Source organism: Primulina tabacum, chromosome 13, assembly GCF_025594145.1.
Source record: "Primulina tabacum isolate GXHZ01 chromosome 13, ASM2559414v2, whole genome shotgun sequence".
NCBI classification, from domain to species: Eukaryota; Viridiplantae; Streptophyta; class Magnoliopsida; order Lamiales; family Gesneriaceae; genus Primulina; species Primulina tabacum.
Genome location: NC_134562.1, coordinates 37,279,995 through 37,302,396, shown reverse-complemented (window position 1 = coordinate 37,302,396; position 22,402 = coordinate 37,279,995). Strand labels below are relative to the sequence as shown.

At 33.5% G+C, this 22,402-nt stretch overlaps 2 protein-coding genes across 5 annotated transcripts; one reads left to right on the top strand and one right to left on the bottom strand.

Annotated features, from left to right (window-relative positions):
• Positions 1–412: 412 nt before the first annotated feature.
• Positions 413–5,507, bottom strand: LOC142522483 (MACPF domain-containing protein At4g24290-like). The gene is made up of 7 exons (XM_075625910.1): positions 4,727–5,507; positions 4,132–4,370; positions 3,547–3,748; positions 2,784–2,852; positions 2,412–2,598; positions 1,834–2,000; positions 413–1,279 (listed from the first exon to the last, which is right to left on the bottom strand). Exons 1-7 carry the CDS (start codon positions 5,015–5,017, stop codon positions 596–598), a joined length of 1,839 nt encoding a protein of 612 aa, XP_075482025.1. The 5' UTR covers positions 5,018–5,507; the 3' UTR covers positions 413–595.
• A 3,543-nt stretch (positions 5,508–9,050) lies between these two features.
• On the top strand, positions 9,051–21,839 carry LOC142522163 (translation factor GUF1 homolog, chloroplastic). 4 transcript variants are annotated; one of them, XR_012814396.1, is made up of 22 exons: positions 9,051–9,497; positions 9,828–10,004; positions 10,657–10,743; positions 10,846–10,902; positions 11,130–11,195; positions 11,897–11,959; positions 12,206–12,250; positions 12,408–12,508; positions 12,987–13,083; positions 13,406–13,477; positions 17,661–17,815; positions 17,902–17,959; positions 18,536–18,616; positions 18,726–18,812; positions 19,449–19,520; positions 19,623–19,757; positions 19,867–19,940; positions 20,307–20,394; positions 20,491–20,551; positions 20,765–20,840; positions 21,377–21,417; positions 21,561–21,839. XR_012814396.1 is itself a non-coding variant. In XM_075625309.1 (22 exons), the coding sequence occupies exons 1-22, from the start codon at positions 9,210–9,212 to the stop codon at positions 21,654–21,656; spliced, it is 2,094 nt and encodes a 697-aa protein (XP_075481424.1). In that variant the 5' UTR covers positions 9,051–9,209; the 3' UTR covers positions 21,657–21,839. The 4 variants fall into 4 exon arrangements, 2 of the variants coding, with proteins under 2 accessions (XP_075481424.1, XP_075481425.1); XM_075625309.1 differs by having other exon boundaries at positions 20,474–20,551; XR_012814397.1 differs by lacking the exon at positions 20,765–20,840 and having other exon boundaries at positions 21,561–21,738.
• The last annotated feature ends 563 nt before the right edge of the window (positions 21,840–22,402 follow it).

Here is a 22,402-nt window from a genome sequence, read left to right as displayed (position 1 = left end):
AAACTCATCTATATTGCTCAATGCATCAATTGTTTGTTTACAAATATAATGCTACTTAAAGCATTAGCCCAACCTATTGAACGCCCTTTATGATGGTATTGCAAAATAAGTTATAGTTTCGAAATTATTGGATCAAATTTTTCTACCGTGTAAATATATTTTTTGAAAATTAGAGCCTAAATGACTTACAATTGATTGAATAGTAAACAGGGAATCAGGTTCAACTTTGATTGACATGCGCCTAAGTCTCGCCACCAAAATTTAGTCTAGTATTCTGTTTGATCACTTCTAATTTGGTAACACTACATTCCATCCACCTGTTGAACATTCTCATCGTTAATATTTCTTTAACCCGGAACTCGCTGAAAATGTTACACTACCTTGGGGCAATGCAATTTACCATCTCGTAGAATGGTTTAGCAACATCGATAACAATATTTTGACATCAATAAGACCAATACATTGGCATTCAGTTTTTCCCTAAAACAAACAAACAAACAGAAGTACTCTAAATATTACAACAATTATACGCAAAACCGCAAAGCACTGCACTACAATACCGATGTAAGACTACAAATCAAAATTTATTGATTGTTTAACCCTGCTCTATTATTTCTTCATCAAACGGAATGATGGTCAATAAAGAGTATTTCACACGAAGCGATATTTTACCCTTATCTACCATAAGCCGAGCACCCGAGACTACCCAGTACCCAGGAGAGTGCTGTGGCCCTCTGGTCATTTCTGTGGTGTCAACAAACCTAAGAAGTTTAGAAGTTTGCGTAGGCACAGGGGGGCCTTCGGGATATAAAGCAGAGTTGACATTAACATCGGATGGGTTTGGAGGAGGTTTCTGACTGGTCGAAAAGCGACTACTGATTATAGTTGAAATAATTCCAGACTTGTGAGTCAAGGCAGGGGAACCATCCCACTCCACTTTCCTCACAACTGTGGCACCAGTAACTCTTGAAAAATGCAAGCGTAAAAAGAGCACATTTTTCATAGCAGATTCCTTAACTTCAAACTGTGCGCCAGTGACTATAGAATGATCATCATCGGACTCGACAGGTGCTGTGCATATATGTGAAAAACTCTTCCACTGGACCTTCTCATAGTACCTACGGTCATCAGAGCTACTACCGTGTCTGCCAGATTCATTGCGAAGTTGAAAGCTTTTTGGTGAGGAGGACAAGTGCTGCAAATGGATAGCTAAGCAATTGCACCTCTTTCCTTCCAAATATAGTCGCAGGCCAGTGATTGGTTTGTTTCCCACATCCACCTGTCAAGTTATTTTTTGCCACATAATAGATACAACCATTATCAGTCATCTCAGTGCATTCAATAGTAAAAATATGATGATAAAGCACGAGAAATGATCAAGCTTAAAGCAATCAATTCAACAAATGATGAGAATAAATGCATCTCAAAGTATGCCCAAAATCTGTTTAGCAATGGAAGAGGGCAAGACCCATTTCTGCAAGTTTTCTCTTACACTGTGATGTCCTAACAAAATTGGTAACTCGCATGTTAAAAGCTAGTCTCAATACTGAATAAGGATTGGTAACTTACTTATTAATTGTATGATAGTGTCATCCAATACTCAGGACAGTAATCGAGTCTTGAGGGACAGAAGGGGTAGAAACTTGTAAAAATGCTATTGCTACTGGATAACAAGGAGGGATAACCTCAAGATTAAAAACGAATTTTATATTCAAGATAATTCACACCTTAAGGACACTCTTTTTCATCCATCAAAAGCAGATGCACTACCATCAGTCCATCACCAAGAGGTTAGACTGAAACTTAAAAAGGTTAAAATTCAGGAGAAGTTACCTCATTAGTATTGACATAAAGCTTTGGACCCATCAAACTGAACTGCAAAGATGCTCCACCTTGCTGTTTCCTATCAGGACCAAGAGCAAGGTCACCAAATACAGGTGCCCACTGCTTTGGAAGTTGAAATTCCAAAAATTGATGAAGCTCTTCTATTGGTGGTTTATCTGCAAGAGAAGCAGCAGTTTAATGCTGATAAAATATGGTATTCTATGTTCCATAAGAAGATACTCAATCTGACAATTAGGTTAATAATTAACCAGCTGATGACAGTAACATCAACTTTTGACAAACTGACACCAATTGCCACCACCTTAAGGAGAATTTTTTGTCCATTTTTAAGGAGAATTTTTTGTCCATTTTTGAACTGTTGATACTGATCGATAAAAACAGGTAACATTATTAGATATAAGCCGAAAATTTAAACTGCAAGGTTTACAGTAATGTGATTTCCGAAAGCTCAAAACAAGCATTATATCTGCTCAAGTTTGCAGCATTATGTCTTGCCATTTTCAGTAAGCGTGTGAAATTTAGAAGATGCCAGAAATCTATCAAGTATGATGATACTTAATGCTTACAACGCAAATATAGATTGATGGCATGACCCAAGAATCCGCTTCCGTCAATTCCACTCAAAAGTGATGAAATCGGAATAAAAGACATTGATATCGCTTCAGGCTCAAGCTGAACAGTTTGACACCACTTGTTATGAGGCATATTTCTACTGCTGCTTCCGCCTCGCCTCCTCCAGAAGACAGTAATTTCCTGGAATTTTCATTGTGAAAAGTTATGCAACCAACAAGGAAATAACGACAGCAATAAAATTACATCATTAAATACACTACAAACCATATATGAGCAACTCTCCGACATGGAATGAGTTGTGCAATATCAGTTGGCTAAGTTGATGGGTCTTATATCAAAACCAATGTAGCATATTTAGGGATTACCTCTTCATTGGAGCGAAAACTTGGTGTACTGGGATCCAAGAATGTAAATTCACGCCCATTACTCTCATTCTGAAATGAATTAAACAGATTTATTTAACCATAGGGATTCTTACACAAGGATGCTTCTTAAATTGCTAAGATAAGAGACCAAATCTCTCTAACATGTTTCAACCACTAAAGGCTTTTCTTCCAAACAACAATAAATTCTTTGATTTTCCCAGAAAGATTATAGAACTTGATGCACTAAATTTAATAAAATAAGATAAAAATTCAAACTTTCGTAATAATGTTGCTGATTTAATTCAAACCGTTCATCTATTTTATAGGTCTTGTAAAATTTAAGACAACCTTTGAAACCGGGTAGTTAGCAAAATAACTTTGGTCGAATATTTTTTTAAAAAGTATTTGAATACATTTGGTGAGAGTTATTTTTCAAAATTAAAGTTTGACCAAAGTCTTTCACCTAACTTTCCCTTTAACCCGCCCCCATACAGTCCTAATAAAGTTGGGATAATGTACTCTCATGTTAGCTTCAATACAAGCTTGCTATTAATATGCAGGAGCAACATGCAGACCTAATTAAAATGCAGCGATAAATTTTGCTAAAAAAACAGTGATAATTTTCATACATAATGTGCTACTTTATGACAAAGGACTCCCATATACTGAAATAGTCCAAGGGATTGTCTCGTGACATGATAATATCACAAAAACATTATTTCACAAACATGTTGTGATAGAAGGATAAATTTTTAAATCTAACCACTTCACCACCATAAAATCTCTCAGGATACAAGCCAGATTGTCCACTTGAATCACTAAACCTCTTGTCTGCCACCTCCTTCAATTTTTTCTGTATCTCAATGGGATGAAGAGGCGATGAATGCTGTTGCTTTACATATATAACATCCTTGCCCCCCATCTTCACACCAACAATGACATGTGTACCATATTTCTCAATAAACCTGAAAAAAAATTTCAAAAGCATAATTTCTCTAACAAAAATACATGGAAATCATAATAAAATCTTCAAATAAAGAGCATATCAGTATTCAGTCAACTGGGGATAGAAGGATTGTGCAACCTACCAAGGTTGACAACCACCAGAAATCTTGGCAATTAAATGAATGGAAAATACAATCAAACAAATTCACCTCTTAGTGACATGTTCTAAAATTTGTGTAGATTTAATGCCATAATCCCATTGAAAAGCAACATTATTCATGTCCTGGGCATATCAGAACAATTAAAGAGCTAGTCCCTTGATTCAAACATCTTGAGTCAGAGTAAATAAGTGTATACATGTTTCAGCGATGTACATGGAAGAGAAATAAGTTTTTATGCTCGCCTTGTCAATGCCGAAGGATCCCATGATGATGGGACAGCTTGTTTGACATGATCACGGAGCGTCACTTGAGCCCTTTCCAATGCAATGTTGTAGAGGGTGATGAAGACCCCATCAAAAGCAAGCGATTTTGTGAAAGCAGCATCTTTTTGCCAAGAACCTGTGAACTCAAACGCTGCATTGAAGTGGCCAGTCGGAATTTTACCTGAAAGTGATAATTCCTGGTTGAACTGTTCTGACATCTAAAAGGTCAGATGATGTGTTAGTCACAAACTCAAAGACAGATAATAGTAGAATTCAACTACTTCTTAAAATAACTATGATGAATAATACATCTAATAAAAGGAATCAATGTCGCTAAAAAGAATGCAGGTCTCAGCTCTTACAATCAAACAATTATAAAGACTTCGTTCTTTAACGAGTTCCAGCTCTCATACCTAAAAATTGTGGTAAAACTATAACAATTTAAAAAATACTACAACGCGGAGCATGAGTATAGCATTAGCTAGTCAGCGGCAACAATGGCCAATTACTACAATTTGGCAGCCAGATGGTAGTTTTACAGAACTTGTGCATAAAAATATTGTTTTAAAGATACCTGCTGGAAAGGAAGGATGTCAGAGCTGAACCGCATGCGCTCGCCTTTATCACAGTTGATGGACTTGGAAACGTTCTGGACCAAAATACCTCCAGGAATCGCTATATCCCGGACCCGATCACCGTCCATGGCTATCAACCTCGGGCCCTCTTTCGTGGTATGCTGATTCTTGCAGTACTTCAACCGCAGATCCAACGTCAAGTCATAGCCCAGGCCAATGCACTGCACGGCCTCCTCCGCCGCCGCCCTCAGCCTCAACAAAGTCTCTTTCTTGCTACTATGGTTCGCCATAACTAAAAAAGAAAAGGTCTTTATCTGTCAACCTGCTATATTTCCGTGCACAAACTCATGAAATGACTCCACCATAACAATAACTTGAAGAATTGTTGAAGAGATCAGCAGGGTTGTTGGTCTGCCGAATATTACTTCATCGGAACAGAGGTTGGGAATATGATGGAGCTGTGAATCGGGGTTTTGAGTTGAAAATTGTGGTCTGGTCAATCAAAATGGAGCAGGCACAGTTGATTACTGAAAAAGTTGATCAATTCACTGTATGATCAATTTTTCACAGAAATTGATACGTCATATTGATATTAATATCAACGTATAAATGCAGTACTTCAAAGTTTGAGTTGGTGTTAGGTAGGTTAATAATATTTAAACGAGGGCCAGCGGTGGAGGGAAAGTCAACACGTGAGTGCCGCCACCGGGTCTTCGTACCGGCATCTGCCTGCAGGCGGGGGAGGTGGAATGTGAACGAACATAACTTTTGGAAAATTCTAAAAAGACATTGTAAATGTACACATACATAAGACTTTGAACAAAATAAGACCAACTTTGTAGCTTATGTGGTCTCACCCTTGCTCACATTAGCTGACATCACAAGTTTGATTCCCCCTCCAATGTATTGTAATAAAAATAAACTTTGAACGAAATTTAGTATATAAAAGTTTCTAAAATAGGATAAACGCTTGGCATATAGAAGTTGAGAACAAGGAGGGAATGGTATAATCTATGTACATGATAATGGAAAAGTTTTTCAATTATAAACAGACACAATTACATTACACATATTTACTTATTTTTATTGTAAAGTAACACATATTGTAATTTCGCATTTAGTCTCTTATTTAATAATTAATACTAATTAAACACATTTTATTATTATGGTTTTTTTTTTGATTTTTTTCTCTTGTCTTTCTTTCATTATAATATTTAATTATGTCATGTTTCATTCAATTTTATTTTTTTAAAAAAAAATTCTATTAAATTTACCAAATATTAATATTAATTATTTTTCTAATTTTAATAATTTTCTTAGGCTTTCATTTAAATTCTAAATTAAATTAAGTACGTTATTTATTGAGTATACAATGAATTAAAAATAAATTTTAATGTAATGAGCTATTTCGTCATCATTTGAATATATTCAATGAATTATTTAAAATAAATTTTAATGTAATTAGATTTTTTTTAAAAAAGACATAAAAAAATTATATATATGAAAGACCCATGATAAAGTATTTGAATGCTTTGAATGAGGAGTCATCCAAATGAATTCTAAATTCAATATATTGACAAATAAAAAAAATCACCATTATTACTTTTAAATTAAATAAAATGAATTGAATTGAAAAGAACATTATATTTAATCAATTTTTTTTAGAATTTTAATTGTTGTAAGGGCAAAAATGAAATATCCAAAATTTTATATTTATTTCACCTAATATATAATTAATTAGTACTCTAATTATTCCACCTAATATATAATTAATAGTCCAACAACTGCTAATGAATTATCCCTACAATATACATTGTTGGTAGTATTTATACCATTTCAAGAATAAAATGTAACTTCTATACGAATTATCTCAAATAATTCATCTTCATTCTACATTTAAATATTGTATCCTCTTAATTTTATTTCTACATGATATTTTATGATTTTAATAAAATTTTGTAATTATATTTTAATACAATTTCTAATTAAGTAATAAATTACAGTATCACAAGAAAATATATGAAAAAATTATATATTCAATAGTAGAATAACATGATAAGTATATAATAATATGAAGTTTAATGCTAACATATTTAATATTTTTTCATTAGTTTTTCCCACTAATTTTCATAATAAATAAAATAAATTGAATGATTAATTTTTAAAATTACTCTCATATATTCTATTTTATTCAAGTCTCCCCATAATTATATATTATCAAATAGTACTCAATTATAACAATAATGCCATGACAACTTATTTGCATTTATAGAGTTATTTACATACACATATATAATGACAATTATATTGACAAAAAAGGTAATCAGACATCAACTAAAAAATTCAATAAACACTTAATTTGAACAAAATATATAATATATTTTGAACTTATTCACATCTATTATTTTTCTTAATAAATCAACTTTTTTACTAAAAATATTTATCTTATATAACATTGTTTGTCTTTTATTGTTCAAATGTAGACAAATAGTGGTCGATGTGAATTGTTGTTTAATCAAATAAATATGTGCAAATTTGAGTTGAAAGTATGTAAATTGAATAATTTGATGCATGTATTTATTTAACTAATATGACAATTGATTGGTTTATAATGAAATGATGATTATAAGTTAATTAGAAGAATATATGCGGTAAGTTTTTTGAGTAGGAAAGTATATGCATTTAAAGTTTTTTGTTTATGATTATCTGCTATTGTTAATGTGAGTTAAATGAATTGATTTGTAATGGTTTGGATAATATTAAATGGTAAAAACTTGTGTGAGACGGTATCACGGGTCGTATTTTGTGAAACAGATATCTTATTTGGGTTATCCATGAAAAAATATTATTTTTTATGCTAAGAGTATTACTTTTTATTGTGAATATCGGTAGGGTTGACCCGTCTCACAGATAAAGATTCGTGAGACCGTTTCACAAGAAATCTACTCATATTAAATTTACATTCGCATCTTCACTTGTCATTGCATTGCATTTTGCATTGTATTGTATGTGTTTACAATTTGTTTTAGGTTTTTTATTTATTTTATATTTGTTAATACTAGATTTATATTTCATTTCCTTATAATATTACTTTGTACTGAAAAAATAAATATATTAACAATTATTTTAATTAAATTTAGTTGTATAATTTTGAAAATCTCAAATCCTTTATATAAATCGAAAGACTCCTTTAAGAGCATATATTTAAAATTTTAATATCATAAGATATATATTGAAATTGTATTCAATATTATTGTTTTTTTTATTAACTTTAATTTTTTAACATAACTTAATGAATGTCAAATTAAATGCTAATGTTAATCACGATTTTAATCTTATAACCATTATTTTTCCCTTTAGTTTATTTGAAACTCACAAAAACTCCATATTGTTGTTTGAAGTATTTGTAAATTGCTAAGGGCTAAAGATTGAAAATTTTGATATTTTATTGAAATTGCATTTGATATCATAGTTTTGGAATCTAGTTTCTCTCATGGAATTACATATGAGTAAATGGAAAAGAAAGAGAGATCAGTTCATTCAATTTATTTGTTTGATTATCATTTTGTTTTTAATTTTCTACGTGTTATGGCTCATCTATTTTTTCCTCATTGTACTCACTATTTATTTTTAGGACATAAATTTAGTGAAATGTTGCAATGATACTAGATGATTGTAGCCAAACTATAAATTTGAATTTATATATGTTGTATTATTTATATATTATGAATCATTTCATCTCCATCTAAATTGTATTTTTTTGTTACTCTCCTTAATATATAATATGCTGGATGAATAAACATTTATTTTGAATTTGTTTCAATCCATATTGTTTTTTAAGTGTTATGTTTATTATCATTTGCTAATAATACAAGTTTTTGAGTTTGAATTTTTAACTTCTTATACAATTTATATTATATACTAGTGCACCGACGCACGCGTTACGTGCTTGTATAATATTTTTTTATAATTAATTTTATTTATATTTAAATGATGATCAAAATATAATTATAAGAAATAGTGAGAGACTATATTGTAATTTTGATATATAAATTAAAAATAAATTGAAAAATAAAAGAATAAAAAAATGACATCAGTAGAAATTGAACCTATAACCTAAACTTCAAGTGACAATAATTTTAATATATATAATTAATAAAATAGACCACGACACCAAAGTTAGTTACTTTAAATGCTTCAAACTTAATAAAGTAGTATAGATATATAATTAATAAAACAGACAATGACATCCAAAATTAATTACTCTAAATGCCTGAGTATATATAATTAGTGTGACGTATAGCATGTCCTGCATTCTAGCAGGACAAAAAAGCAGTAAAAAAAACTGGAGGATTAGAAGCCAGCGATAGTCCATAATCCAGATAGCCGTTGTCCTGTGGCTGAAAACAAACCAAAGCTCAAGAACAATGGCCCGGAGCCCAACAAAAATATTAACACCAAAACGCTAACCACCGCCGAGATATGGCCGTCGCCGCCGATGTTTACCGCCTCGAACTTCTTTGGGCCCCGAATCCCCGCTTCAACTCCACTGCCATTGTTCCTTGTCGCCCTTTGAACTTAAGCAGAACCGAATCCGTTTTTCTTCACAGGAATTGCTTATCTGCCAGAAAAATCGGCTTATTGCGCCAGAAACGACGTCGTGGTTTTGGTGGCGTACGTTGCCAGGTTACTGGGATTCAGCCTAAAGGCGCCCCTTCTGATGCTGAAATCGAACTTGCCGCTCGTGCTGGCAAAGACCGCCTTTCGAAGGTTTCAGTACTTCCGTTAGCTTTTACAGTTTGTCCGAGAGAACAGCTTTTATTTTTAAAATAATCACTTATTTTATTTTCTGTTTAGTTTTAGGAAAAAAAGAATTAGTAAGAATGCTGATATAGAGTTACAAAAATTTCAATTTTATTCCTTGGGACGGTACCACTAAACCAAAGTGATGAAGAACCATATTTGTGACGGTAGATCAAGAAATAAAGCAATAAAGCGGTTGTACCACTAATGAGGAAAATTTGAAGAACATCCCAGTGAATTATTTAATTTGAAGAATTAGTTGTTTTTGTATTAAAATAATATGTATCGAAATGGCAGGTGCCTTCATCAAATATAAGGAATTTCTGCATCATAGCTCATATTGATCATGGGAAATCGACTTTGGCGGATAAACTGTTGCAGATAACTGGCACCGTGGAAAGCAGAGAGATGAAGGAACAGTTTCTCGATAACATGGACTTGGAGAGAGAAAGAGGCATCACCATTAAATTACAGGTCGACTTTGTGGCCGAGTAAATTTAATTGATGTATAAAACATGTGCGAAGTTAGTTCTCGCTTGGTCTGTCAGGCTCTCTGCTGCGTGTGATTGAATCAGATGCAACCTCGAGTTAGTTATTTGTTGAAATTGCATAGCACGATCTCTCACGTATTGCTGTTCGCAGTTGGCCACAGAATATTTTTATGAATTATTCAACAAACGATTACCTGAATCAAAGGATAGTTTTCTTCCCCGAGTGCATGTAGCTAATAGAAAAAGTAGGCATAATGAGTTAAATAACAGATTTGGTTTTCTTCTGACTGCATACTTGCTGTAACTTGCAACACATTCTTTTCTAAGAGCACTGGAATTCAGCATGTAAGGCAACAATAATATTCTATAATCTAATATCGTTTCCATGACATTAGAGTCTCACAGTTGTACGTTGTGATCCTTTTAGTGAAAATAGCCCTTGGTTATTGGAATTTCTCTCATACGGGAGATGGATTTAGATACGATTTTTTCTTCTGGACCTGCCATCTGTTATTGTATCGCTTCATTATTCTGGTTTGTTAAAGGTAATATGAAATCTAAGTTGAAGCTGCTGCTATCTACTGTGATCATTGTTACTTCAAAATTATTGAACATTGTAATATTTTTCCTCATAGGCTGCGCGGATGCGTTATATGCATAGAAATGAACCATATTGCCTAAATCTTATTGATACTCCAGGTCATGTAGACTTCTCCTATGAGGTATATTGCTGAAACCGTGAAAGATTCTTTTTATTGAAGTTTTGATATTTGATGGCACCAATATTCCCCACATATGTTGGTTCTCTTTTTCAACGTCTTTAGGTTTCTCGCTCTCTTGCCGCTTGTGAGGGTGCGCTCCTTGTTGTGGATGCTTCTCAGGTGAGCCGCTTCTCTCTTTTCAATGCATGCTCATTTCTCAATTCTACCTGTTTCTCTCCCAACACCCATGGGAGTTACTTATTTACATGAATTTATTTTTTTCTGTAGATCTATATGATGTTGAGTCAAAATATCGAAGAACCAATCTTATCATATCAAAGTCTCAAATAGATACATATTTTTTGTGATAGTTAATATTGGGATTGGTGGTTAAACATTATTTGCAGGGGGTTGAGGCCCAAACACTGGCTAATGTGTATTTAGCTTTGGAAAGCAATCTTGAGATCATTCCAGTAAGTGGAACTTTCACTCTAATTTCAGTTTGTTTGATTCTCTAATAACTTTAGAGTGCATTGTTTTTTAAGGATGATGTGGTGGTCCACATGGAACATGGGATGAGAAAAATGAGATGTACATTTGGAAGACTACATAATGCTACACAATAAATGCTGGCAGTTTATGGACTCAAGACTGTTTCAGCAGAAACAATGGTTTATTTAAATGTAAACATAACATGAAATTTAAGATGGATCAGCATTTCTTATAAATTTTATAATTCAGCTAGAGCAATTAAACCTGCTGAAGCCGGAATTCTGGTGCTAGAAAGCTGTAGAGAAAAAGCATATTTTTGGGGTTTCTTTTTATATACTTTATCCACAATGAGAAATTCGAAATCATATTTCACCTATTCGAAATCATATTTCACCTAGCTTTAGTGAGTTTCGTTTATTTAGTTTTTGAGGCAATTCCTTATAGTCTAGCTTTTGGTAGATGGACTCATATAGGACCACAATTCTATACTCTTATTTGTGGGATATGATTGTATTTTGGCAATATTTATCATCCTTTGGTAATTTATTTCATGATCGTTGCTCGTAAAATTTAGTTTGTAATAAGTTATCTTGAATTTTATCAACTGCTCAGCAAAATTTGCTGCTCTATACAGTCTTTAATCACTCAGCATAATGAATTTTCAAACATTTGATTTCTTCAGGTTTTGAACAAAATAGATCTTCCAGGTGCTGAGCCAGATCGAGTTTCTCGAGAGATCGAGGAGGTTGGTTTGTCATGCTTGATGGTTTACCGAAGAATTTACCAAAACGAGGAATTTGTAATGTTATGATGATAATGGTGTATTTTATAACAGACCTTTTCAATCTTTACACATATTTATCAAAAGCATTCATTGCCTCAACAGGACTCCCACTTTAAGTCAAGGATTAATAGTTTAACAAGGCAAAAATATTCTTGGTTATGCTAAAAGTGTGCTCTCACTTCTGAAATTGCTAATCTTTCTTCACAGATTGTTGGTCTGGATTGTAGTGAAGCAATTAAATGCTCGGCGAAGGTTGACTCTATCTCCGAATATCTACTTGCAATATATAATTTGACAAAAAATGCCGCCCTTTCCCCCTTCTTGCAGATTGTAATGAATTGGAAATGCCAGCTTTATGATGTATGTCAGAGGTTCATTTGGGGTATTAACACTTGCTATTATTTTGTAGGAAGGGATAGGTATCACGGAAATTCTAAATGCAATTGTCCAAAAGATTCCCCGCCCTCAAGATACTGCAGAAAGACCCTTGAGGGCTCTCATATTTGATAGGTAACTAATTTAGGTCTATGATAAACACTATGATGTTTAATACTAGTGTTGGTAAGTTATTTACTTGATTTTATATTGCTGTTAGTTTCGTCAAATAATCCTCTTCTTTTCTATAATATATTTTGATTTTTTTTATCTTTTCCTTGCAACACGATAAAAAAACTCGAAAAAATGTCTGGCTTCTTTTTATTATTTGATAGGTATCAAATTTAGTTACTACGATCTATGATGTTTAGTTACTCATGTCTTCTCCTACAAATGTTTTCTGTATGTATATCATGTTTTACTTTTTAAACTGAAACTTTTCATGTTACTTGATCATGTTGTCCGTGCTAATTACCTCATTCTGTTTTAAAACATATAGTGATTTATGTACATCAAATTTAATTTTGAATGCTGAATTGATTTTATTTTGGCTTTGCTTTTGTTAATATCTCAATCATCTTCTTACTGCATGTGGTTTTAAAATATTTGGCAGCTACTATGATGCATACAGAGGGGTCATTGTATATTTTCGGCTTGTTGACGGAACTTTAAGAAAAGGAGACCGAATATTTTTTATGGCAAGTGGAAAGGTATGGGTCCACAATCATGCAGCAATTTCATGAAGTTTCGTTTATGAAAATGATGCTATATAATTTTTGAGGAACCTGCGGAGGAATATCAGCCCTTTTCAGACCTAATTTCATTGATGGGTGAATGTCCTGAGAGTAACTCCATAGTTTACCAGTTAATTGATTCACCTATAACTGATTGCTTACCCATCTTGATTTATTATTTGAGCATGTAGTTGGGAAAAAGTATGTTTAAATACTTTTGGTGCTCCATTTCTGAAATGTAGCTTGCATCTATGGATTCTACGCAAACTCAGCTGCTAATATTGAATTTCGAATGTAGGATTATTATGCTGATGAAGTTGGAGTTTTATCTCCCAACCAGTTGCAGGTTGAAGAGCTGTACGCTGGAGAGGTGGGAAATCTCATCTTGCTTGGTCTTGTGATTGATGCGTGTTTCTTTGATAGAAATTGAACACTTTTTCTTTTATTTTTAAGCATGTTCACAAATGTTATCTCATTTCTTAGTGTTAATAATATTTTTTCAAATGCTCTATTACCCAAAGGCCGTCACACAACTAAAATAGACAGTTTACTCAAATTGTCATAGTAAACATGCTAACATATACAGAACTTTCTCCTTTTTCGTTATGCCTAAATCTCCTGGTCAATTTAATAAGGCATTTAAATATCCGGAAGGGAGTTTTTAGGACGTTAACAAATATTATTCTATTTCTGAACGTTAATTTTCTCAGATGCTCTATTACTGAAAGGGCCATCATGCAATACCTATCGACTATCAATTTACATTTTCATATTTCACCTTTTTAATTATTAGATTTCCTTGTCAATTCAAGAAGGCATTTAAATGTCTCCGCAGGAAGGAGTATTATCTTCCTGGTTGCTAAAGATTGGGTTTGTTTTTCTTGTTTATTGGCTCGTGGCTTGTTTTGGTCTCATATTCATTAAGATGGCTTCTTATTTGTTGTTTATAGGGTGATTTTTTGTTTTCAATTACATATAATCTTACGCTGCGTTTGGTATAAGTGATTGAGTGGGATTTGTGGTTGGTTTTTTAGGATAAACCATCATTTGGTAGGTTTTTAAATAAATCCACTCGATCTTTTATTCAAACAAAGGACTAGGGGACGCTAAAGTAAGGAACAATGTGACGAACCGTATCTTAAAATACTAATACTTTAACATTTGCGGAAAAATTTAAAATTTTCTTATTAAATAATTTATTAAAAGTATAACTCTTAAAATAAATTAACGGTCACCAACTATATTAAAATAAAATTAATATCAAAACTCCATCATTTAAAATAAATCACCAACATCCAACTAATCCCAAAATCCAAAAAAATACTAATTTAATTTAAAAATAGTCTAACAAAATCATAAATTTAATTTGCTTGTCACCAATCCTAATAAATTTAAAGTCAGAGTAAATAGTTTAAAAACGTGCGTAATAATATAACTTAAACTACAAGGTCTTCGGGTTTACACTGCCACTGGCCTGAGCCTGCTCACTGGTCATCGCCTCCCGTCTCCTCAACTACATAATCTGCATCGATCAAGTCTACTAAGTCTAATGAATCAACATGCATAAACCGTAAATAACGAATAATACATAATAAATAATAAAATTCTATGCAATTTAAATTAACTTGTACATAAAATATTACAGGCATAAATATGTATAACGCGACTTTCCTGCATAACCAATTTCATAAAAATCATAAAATCATATTTTCATACTTGTTATGCATAATCATAACGTAAATAATTTTGCGTAGAGTTCTGTTCAATGCAAGTGGCTCATACACAAAAATCGTTTGATCAAACTAAACCACGGTACTTGGGCCGGCAGGGATCACCTACAGCCTTTGGACTGGATGCCTACTCCCTAACATAACATAATCCTCCGAAGAGGTTGGAGAGGTCCCCGGACACGTTCTCCGGCTTCCAAACCCGTAAAATAATTTGGCCACAAGACAAATGGCATAACTCAAAAATAATTATTTTGCACGTGATATATATTTACGAATATCGTGGATTTCGTTGGAACGCCCTGGACTTCATGTCATAACCTTAAAATTTAAATGACTAAACTTAGCACAAAAAGCCCAAACGTACACATGCGACTCCCGAATTAATTACAATAGCCTACGACATACCGAACGACTCGGGACTCGAACCATACTTAACTTAGACGACATCCTAACTACTGTCCAAGACCCTAACCGGCCCCGAACCATAATCGAACCAACTTAAAACAACCTACGATCTATAGAAAACAAAACTGTCCCAACGAAACGCACTATGACCTATATGCGCTTCTAACGACTCCACGCTTAAACCGACTCGAACCGAACCTGAACCAGGCCCTAGACTCGACCCTTAGACATAGCTTAAGACCAGGGTTAAGCCTCAGAACCAGCGCCTAAGCCCCAAAACATCAGAACCGTAACAGCCCCTACATGAGAACCCAATCTGCGCAGCTGTTGGTTTTCTGGTTCCAGCCATCTTGCTGTCACTCTAGCCCATGAACGACCACCACTAGGCTCACCCTAAGACCCTAAGACATGCCACAAACCATAGCCACGAGCCCCTAAACAACCCATTCACTGAACCGTACCAGCAACCACCTACAGCCCCTTGCATGCACCCGATCCTGCGCAGCTAAGTTTTTCTGGTTCCAGCGCTTTCCCTAGCCAACCAGACCCTAAACCACCCTAAATAGGCTCATCCTAGGACCCTAAGACATGCCTCAAACCATAGCCAAAAGCCCTGGACCAGCCTACAGCCAAATCCGATGCCACCAAGCCGATCCCCCTACACACATGCGGCTATGCACTTGTTTCCTTTTATTTTGCACCAGCAGCCTCTTGCCCCATCATGGGCCACCTAATGCCATCTAAACACATCCTAAAATATACCCATACGTGGCAGCAAGTCATAGGATCGGTCCAGCGAAGACGGTGATTAAAAACTCGATAAAACAAATAAGTTCAAGCGTAATATGTATCGAAACGAGTTTTAATCGAGTTCTAGCACATATATAATTAAACCAATGAGTTTTCATGCATATTTTATATCAAAATACAGTATATAACATGATCGATACATAAAGGAAAGGTTTAGACATGCCTTAGCGTTAAAACACACGAAATATCGACAAACGAACGCGTGGGAAAACGGAGGCCGAACGGAGACGGATTGCTGCGTTTAATGGCTTGAAAAGTGGCTAAATTTATCAAGTATGGTAGGGTGATGCTTGCCCTAGGTTGCTGCTAGGAGGAATTTGACAAAAATCCACCCCTTGGCCTTGAAACTTTCGGCAATAGTGTGTGCAAATTGTGTGTTAGTGTGTGTATTGTGTGTGCGCGTGAGATGAATGTGAGATTAGGGTAGGACTCCTCCTCAATATATAATAGAGTATTAGTTAGGTGTTTTAGTTTAATTAAAACTCTAATTAAATTTACTGATTAAGCCGTTACAATTTAAATTACTAATTTAGCCTTCCAACTTTTGAAATTAAGAGTCCTACAATTTTAAAATTCCACCCAAAGTTAAATACCACCTAATTTAATTGATTAAGTCATAAAATAATTATTAAAACATTTTATTTCGAGTGGACGTATTAAATTCCTTATTTTCGAATTTTGTTAGTTAAAATGCTTAACGTCCTTTTTCACTCGATAAATTAAATTTAGCCCTAATAATGTTAAAATTTATAAATCCTTTAAAATACTATTTTTTTGACTTAAAATATATTTTCTCGACTTAAAATAAAATTATAACTTAAATTTTCAATATCTTAATCGTCTACGATCTCCTTTCCCGGTTCGGTATCGAACATTCGTATGAAAAACTAAAACTCATGAAAACGTTTTAAATATAATAAAATTGCATAATAAAATAAATATATATTTAAAATAAGTTAAACACATAACATGCATTGCTTAAACTATTAACTAAATAAATTAATTAGTCTGATCATGCATGGCGTTAATGCGTCCTAGTTTTTGGGTATTACAAACAATCCATACCTTAATTATACACATTAATTCCAATACCACCCTTTGCCCTACAAAAAATAGTAGAGGAATGAAGTAGTTGAGGGAAAATTAATATTGGTTAGGGTTGTAATCTTAATATATTTGAAGGGTAATTGGTCAAAAAGTACAAAGATTCTTAATTCATCGTACCCACAGAAATCATACCAAACATAATATTGGTTTATCATCATATGTTACATTTTTTTATCAATCATTTTTTTTATCATCATTTACTGATAATTCAATAATCTCATCCTCCAAACCATGCGTATCCTCACTATTGAAAATTTCGTTTCAGAATTGTTAGAAGTATGTTTATTGGCGTTCATTCCATATAGATTTTTCTTTTAAAAATTTTTCTTGGATGCTCAGAAAGACCAGAAATAACTCATCCACTGGATTTTACTCTCCCTTTTGAAATCCTTTGCGTACTATGTACTTTGACAATTCTATGGCGATGTCATTTTTATGTTTGTTCTCTAAGCATTTACTATTTATTTCCAGTACAAATATTTATCAAGACATATCCTTCAGGTAGGTTATCTTTCAGCTTCCATAAGATCAGTGGCAGATGCTAGGGTAGGTGACACAATAACACACTACAGTAGGAAAGCTGAACAATCGCTGCCTGGATACAAGGAGGCTACACCAATGGTTTTCTGTGGCCTATTTCCTGTTGATGCTGACCAGTATTACCCTGTTTCACTCTTTATGTGCTTAATATATGGTGGATCACAATTTTGAATAAATTACAATGGTTGTTTTCTTATTGTAGATTTCACGAGTTGCGCGATGCTTTAGACAAATTGCAGCTTAATGATGCTGCTCTAAAGGTAGGACCTTTTTGATAATTTTGTGCCTTGTGGGATTGGAGGATTTTAAAAAATAAAAAATAAATACATACATACATATATATATATATATATATATATATAAAATCATCTGGGAGATCAATCTTAATATTAATAAAATACCCTGAAATGGTTGTTTTTCTTTTGTAAAACGTCAAACACAGAAACGTGCACCAAATTTATCAATTATTCGAGCCTTTTTTTGTGCCTTCTTTTCTTTCCCCTACCTGGTTCAGGGGCCATTATAGATAGGAACCAAGAAATAGAGCAGAAATTTACGAGGAATAGTAACAAATGCAACACATGTTCAATGTCACAGAAGAACATTTGATATTCGACCCCAACGGTTTTTCTATTTTGTTGGGATCTTTGGATATAGTACCATTGTTCCCACTCTGCCGTCCACTTCCATTTGGACGCATGTACGGAAGTTATGTTTCTTTTCTTGAATACAAAGAGACTTCTTCCATAGAAGTTTTTGTTGTCCATATTGTTTTTGTTACTATTTAGAATAATATACATAAAAATATATTTCCCAGTAATTGTGTTACCATACAGTTTGAGCCAGAGACCTCAAGTGCTATGGGATTTGGCTTTAGATGTGGGTTTCTGGGTCTTCTTCATATGGAAATTGTGCAGGTGAACTGCTTTTTTAGCATGTTTTGGTGTTTTGATCTTGGTTACATCTACTAGCACTACTTGCTTTGTAATCATATAGATCCTGTTTTGAATGAGTTCTTTTCCACAGGAAAGGCTAGAACGTGAATACAATTTGAGTCTAATAACCACAGCTCCAAGTGTTGTTTACAGAGTGAACTGTATAAACGGTGATACTGTAATATCTGCTGATCCCATTCTTGATATTTTTCGCTAATTTTTGTTTAGTTATTAAAATTTATCTTGAGTCGAAGAACTGTCTTTCTGCTGTAGCTACAAGTGTTATTTTTCTGTAGCGTTGGGAAATATGAGCACAGTAGTCATGGTTGGACTGCTACAGTTTGGTATTTTGGGTTCCTTGCTTTGTCATTTCAGTTATTTGTGTTTCCATGACCTCATCCATCTGTAATATGCACATTTTTTGATAAAACCAGCTGTTTAGTAGAAAGTGTTATCATATCATTTTATATGTGAGAGTAAATTGCCAGTAGAATGGTCATCCATGGAAGCATGAAAATAGATTTGAAGATTTTAATAGAGGTATATTGTATGACAAATAACTAAATTTGTCGCCGACACAAGTCTTTATTTAAGTTCATATTTTAGATGACTCACTTTTAGAGGTTCACTCTTATGTTTATGACTTACGGTGTTCTCACATATATAGATCTGATCTATTCGGGAATTTCCCTAAATTTATTTTGTTGATTGAATTCTGCCGCTTCTGGGTCTTGTACATTATCATTCCGAATGTAGAGATATTCCTGACCATCTCTTTCTTAATGAATGTTTGTATATTCCTATTGTGGAACAGGTTGAATGTTCAAATCCATCTTTACTTCCTGAAGCTGGAAACAGGAGATCAATTGAAGAGCCTTTTGTTAAGGTTGCTCGCCTTTGGTTTGGCCTAGTGTGTTGGAATCAGTTTCAAAGTTTTTAACAGACAGCTTGAACATGTAATTAACTGATTTTTTTTCCTAATGTACAGATTGAAATGCTCACTCCAAAAGAATATATTGGTGCCCTAATGGAGCTTGCTCAGGACCGAAGAGGAGAATTCACTGAAATGAAGTTTATTACTGAGAGTAGAGCATCGATAACTTATAGGTTACCCCTAGCCGAGGTATCCCTTTTTGAGGTTAAAGTGACTTGAATTCATGGGGACTAGAAAGTATTACCTTCAATTTCTGACTTACGTTTCACTTCGAGGATTTGGGTTGTTCATCGTGCAGATGGTAGGGGATTTCTTTGATCAGCTAAAGTCGAAGAGTAAAGGCTATGCTAGCATGGAGTACTCCGTCATTGGGTAAAACCATCAATCGATCTTTTGGAGTAAATAGTTAATTATAAACCAAACTAGGCAAACGATTTCTACCTATGTGAAATTGCCAGTGTTATTTAGATAGTGTTCTGGATAGATGAACCATTTCTCGCACTTTCTTCTTCTTTCTTTATGAACATTCACTCTTAGTTAGACTAGCATGTGTAGCAGCTATAATTTGCTAAGATATTCATTTCTTGAAATTGTAATTTACTGTATTCCTGTCGATTTATATTTGCATTCATTTAGTTTATTACTGATATTGCCTTTTAGTTATCCCAAGGCACACGCTAACTATATTTTTAGATTTATGACTGTGTTTTACCTTGAGTTTTTTGAATCATGAAATAGGTATAAAGAAAGTGATCTGATAAAACTTGATATTCAAATTAATGGGGATCTTGTGGAGCCTTTATCAACTATTGTACATAAAGACAAGGTATCATACTCTTGTTGACTTGTTTAGTAGAATGAGGTTTTCATATAATGAAATATATACCCATGCCCACTTTTCTCAGGCTTATCCTGTTGGTAGGGCTTTGACTCAAAAACTGAAGGAACTAATACCGAGACAAATGTTTAAAATTCCAATCCAGGTAACTTCACTTATTTTCTGGGAAGCACTATCATGATTCTCTCGGGGTAAATGAAAATCCACCTAAATTCACTTTAATCTTGTAAGAAATGCCAATTGCGATTGGATGTAGATTTTGCATATACTAAATCCAGATGAAACGAACCACCACAAAATGTATTCTGCAGCTTTCTCAGTTATAATGTAGTCTAAAAGCACCTAACCTTTTGCATAGGCATGCATAGGCTCCAAAGTGATCGCCAGCGAATCTTTGTCTGCTATCAGGAAGGATGTTCTTGCAAAATGCTATGGTGAGATTGTCTCCTGAATGAAGAGACTGCGAAATGCAGGCATCATGTTAATATGGCCATGATACAATTTGGCATCGGTTTCATACGCTTGGTCAAATTAAAAAGGATAAAAAAAATTAATGACCGTGTATTAAAATGTAAAACTATTGTTCTCATAAACTAGGGAATATTGGTTTCCGACATCATATGAAAATAGGTCTCACATTCAAAATAAAAGATCCATAGTTTCTTTTATAATATTATTTCATTGTATATGTTCTCTAGTCTGTTACTTTATGGAAGGAGATATATTAAAATCTAGAACTATTGTTGGACACCTCTCAAAAGTCCTAACTTTTTGAACGAAATGGTCTCTAACTTCATATCAGAGAATTGTGTTTCTTACGAGTTTTCCAATTCCTGTTTTGACACTTTCTTAATAGTGATGTTTTATTGAGATTATTTTGAATTAACTGTTTCGCAGGCAAGTACATGTGATGAAATTCTTACCTTTTTTCATTTTCTATGCAATTACTTTTCTTGATTCTTTCCTCCAGGTGGAGACATCACGAGGAAGAAGAAGTTATTGCGGAAACAGGTGAGTATTACTGCATGCATGACCACAACATAATTTTTTGGTAGTTTCTTGGAATCGTTGACCCGCATATAAATTGTATGTATGTTTTCCTTATAAAACATGTGATGGACGTACGGCTGATAGTTTTGTTTCACTCCAATCAGGCCGAGGGAAAGAAAAGAATGAAGTCAATTGGTAAAGTGGACGTACCTCAAGAAGCATTCATGGCTGTGCTTAAACTTGAAAAAGAAGTGCTCTGATTTGCATTTGTATATATGAAGTACTAGTCTCAGAATGCATTTCAATTTTGAAAGGAAAGAAAAAAACTTTTTATATCCCAAATTTTTGTGGGACAATTATTGAAATCTTCTTGTTATGATATTTAAACTTCTCGGACTCAAATCATACAAACTTGAAATTTCGGGCTCCTGAGCGTATACATTTGAATGGTTGTGTTGTTATTTTTCTTCGAAATGGTAAGCAAATAAGCTCTGTTCCTACAATTAAAACTAGTGCACTTATAATATATTTTTTAATTAGTTTAATTTATATTAAAATAAAGTTCATATTATATAACTGTAGAAATGATTGAGATGTCATAGTGCAATTTTTTATGGATATTATTGAAAATAAACTCCAATCACAATTTGAAAAAAATTCTTATTATAAGAGTAATTTGGGAACACGCTTGTTTACTTGATGATGAACTATTTTGTCATTGTTTGACGTATTCTTTATTTATAGTAAGCTCAAAGACAAAAATTAGTGTGAGACGATATCACGGATCATATTTTGTGAGACGAATATCTTATTTGGTTCATCCATGAAAAAATATTATTTTTTATGCTAAGAATATTACTTTTTATTGTGAATATCAGGTAGGATTGACACGTCTCACAGATAAAAATTCTTGAGACCATCTCACAAGAGACATATTCAAGCTCAAAACTATCGCTCAAATGGACCGTGCATTGACCAATGCCTTCACAACACCAAAATTGACCAA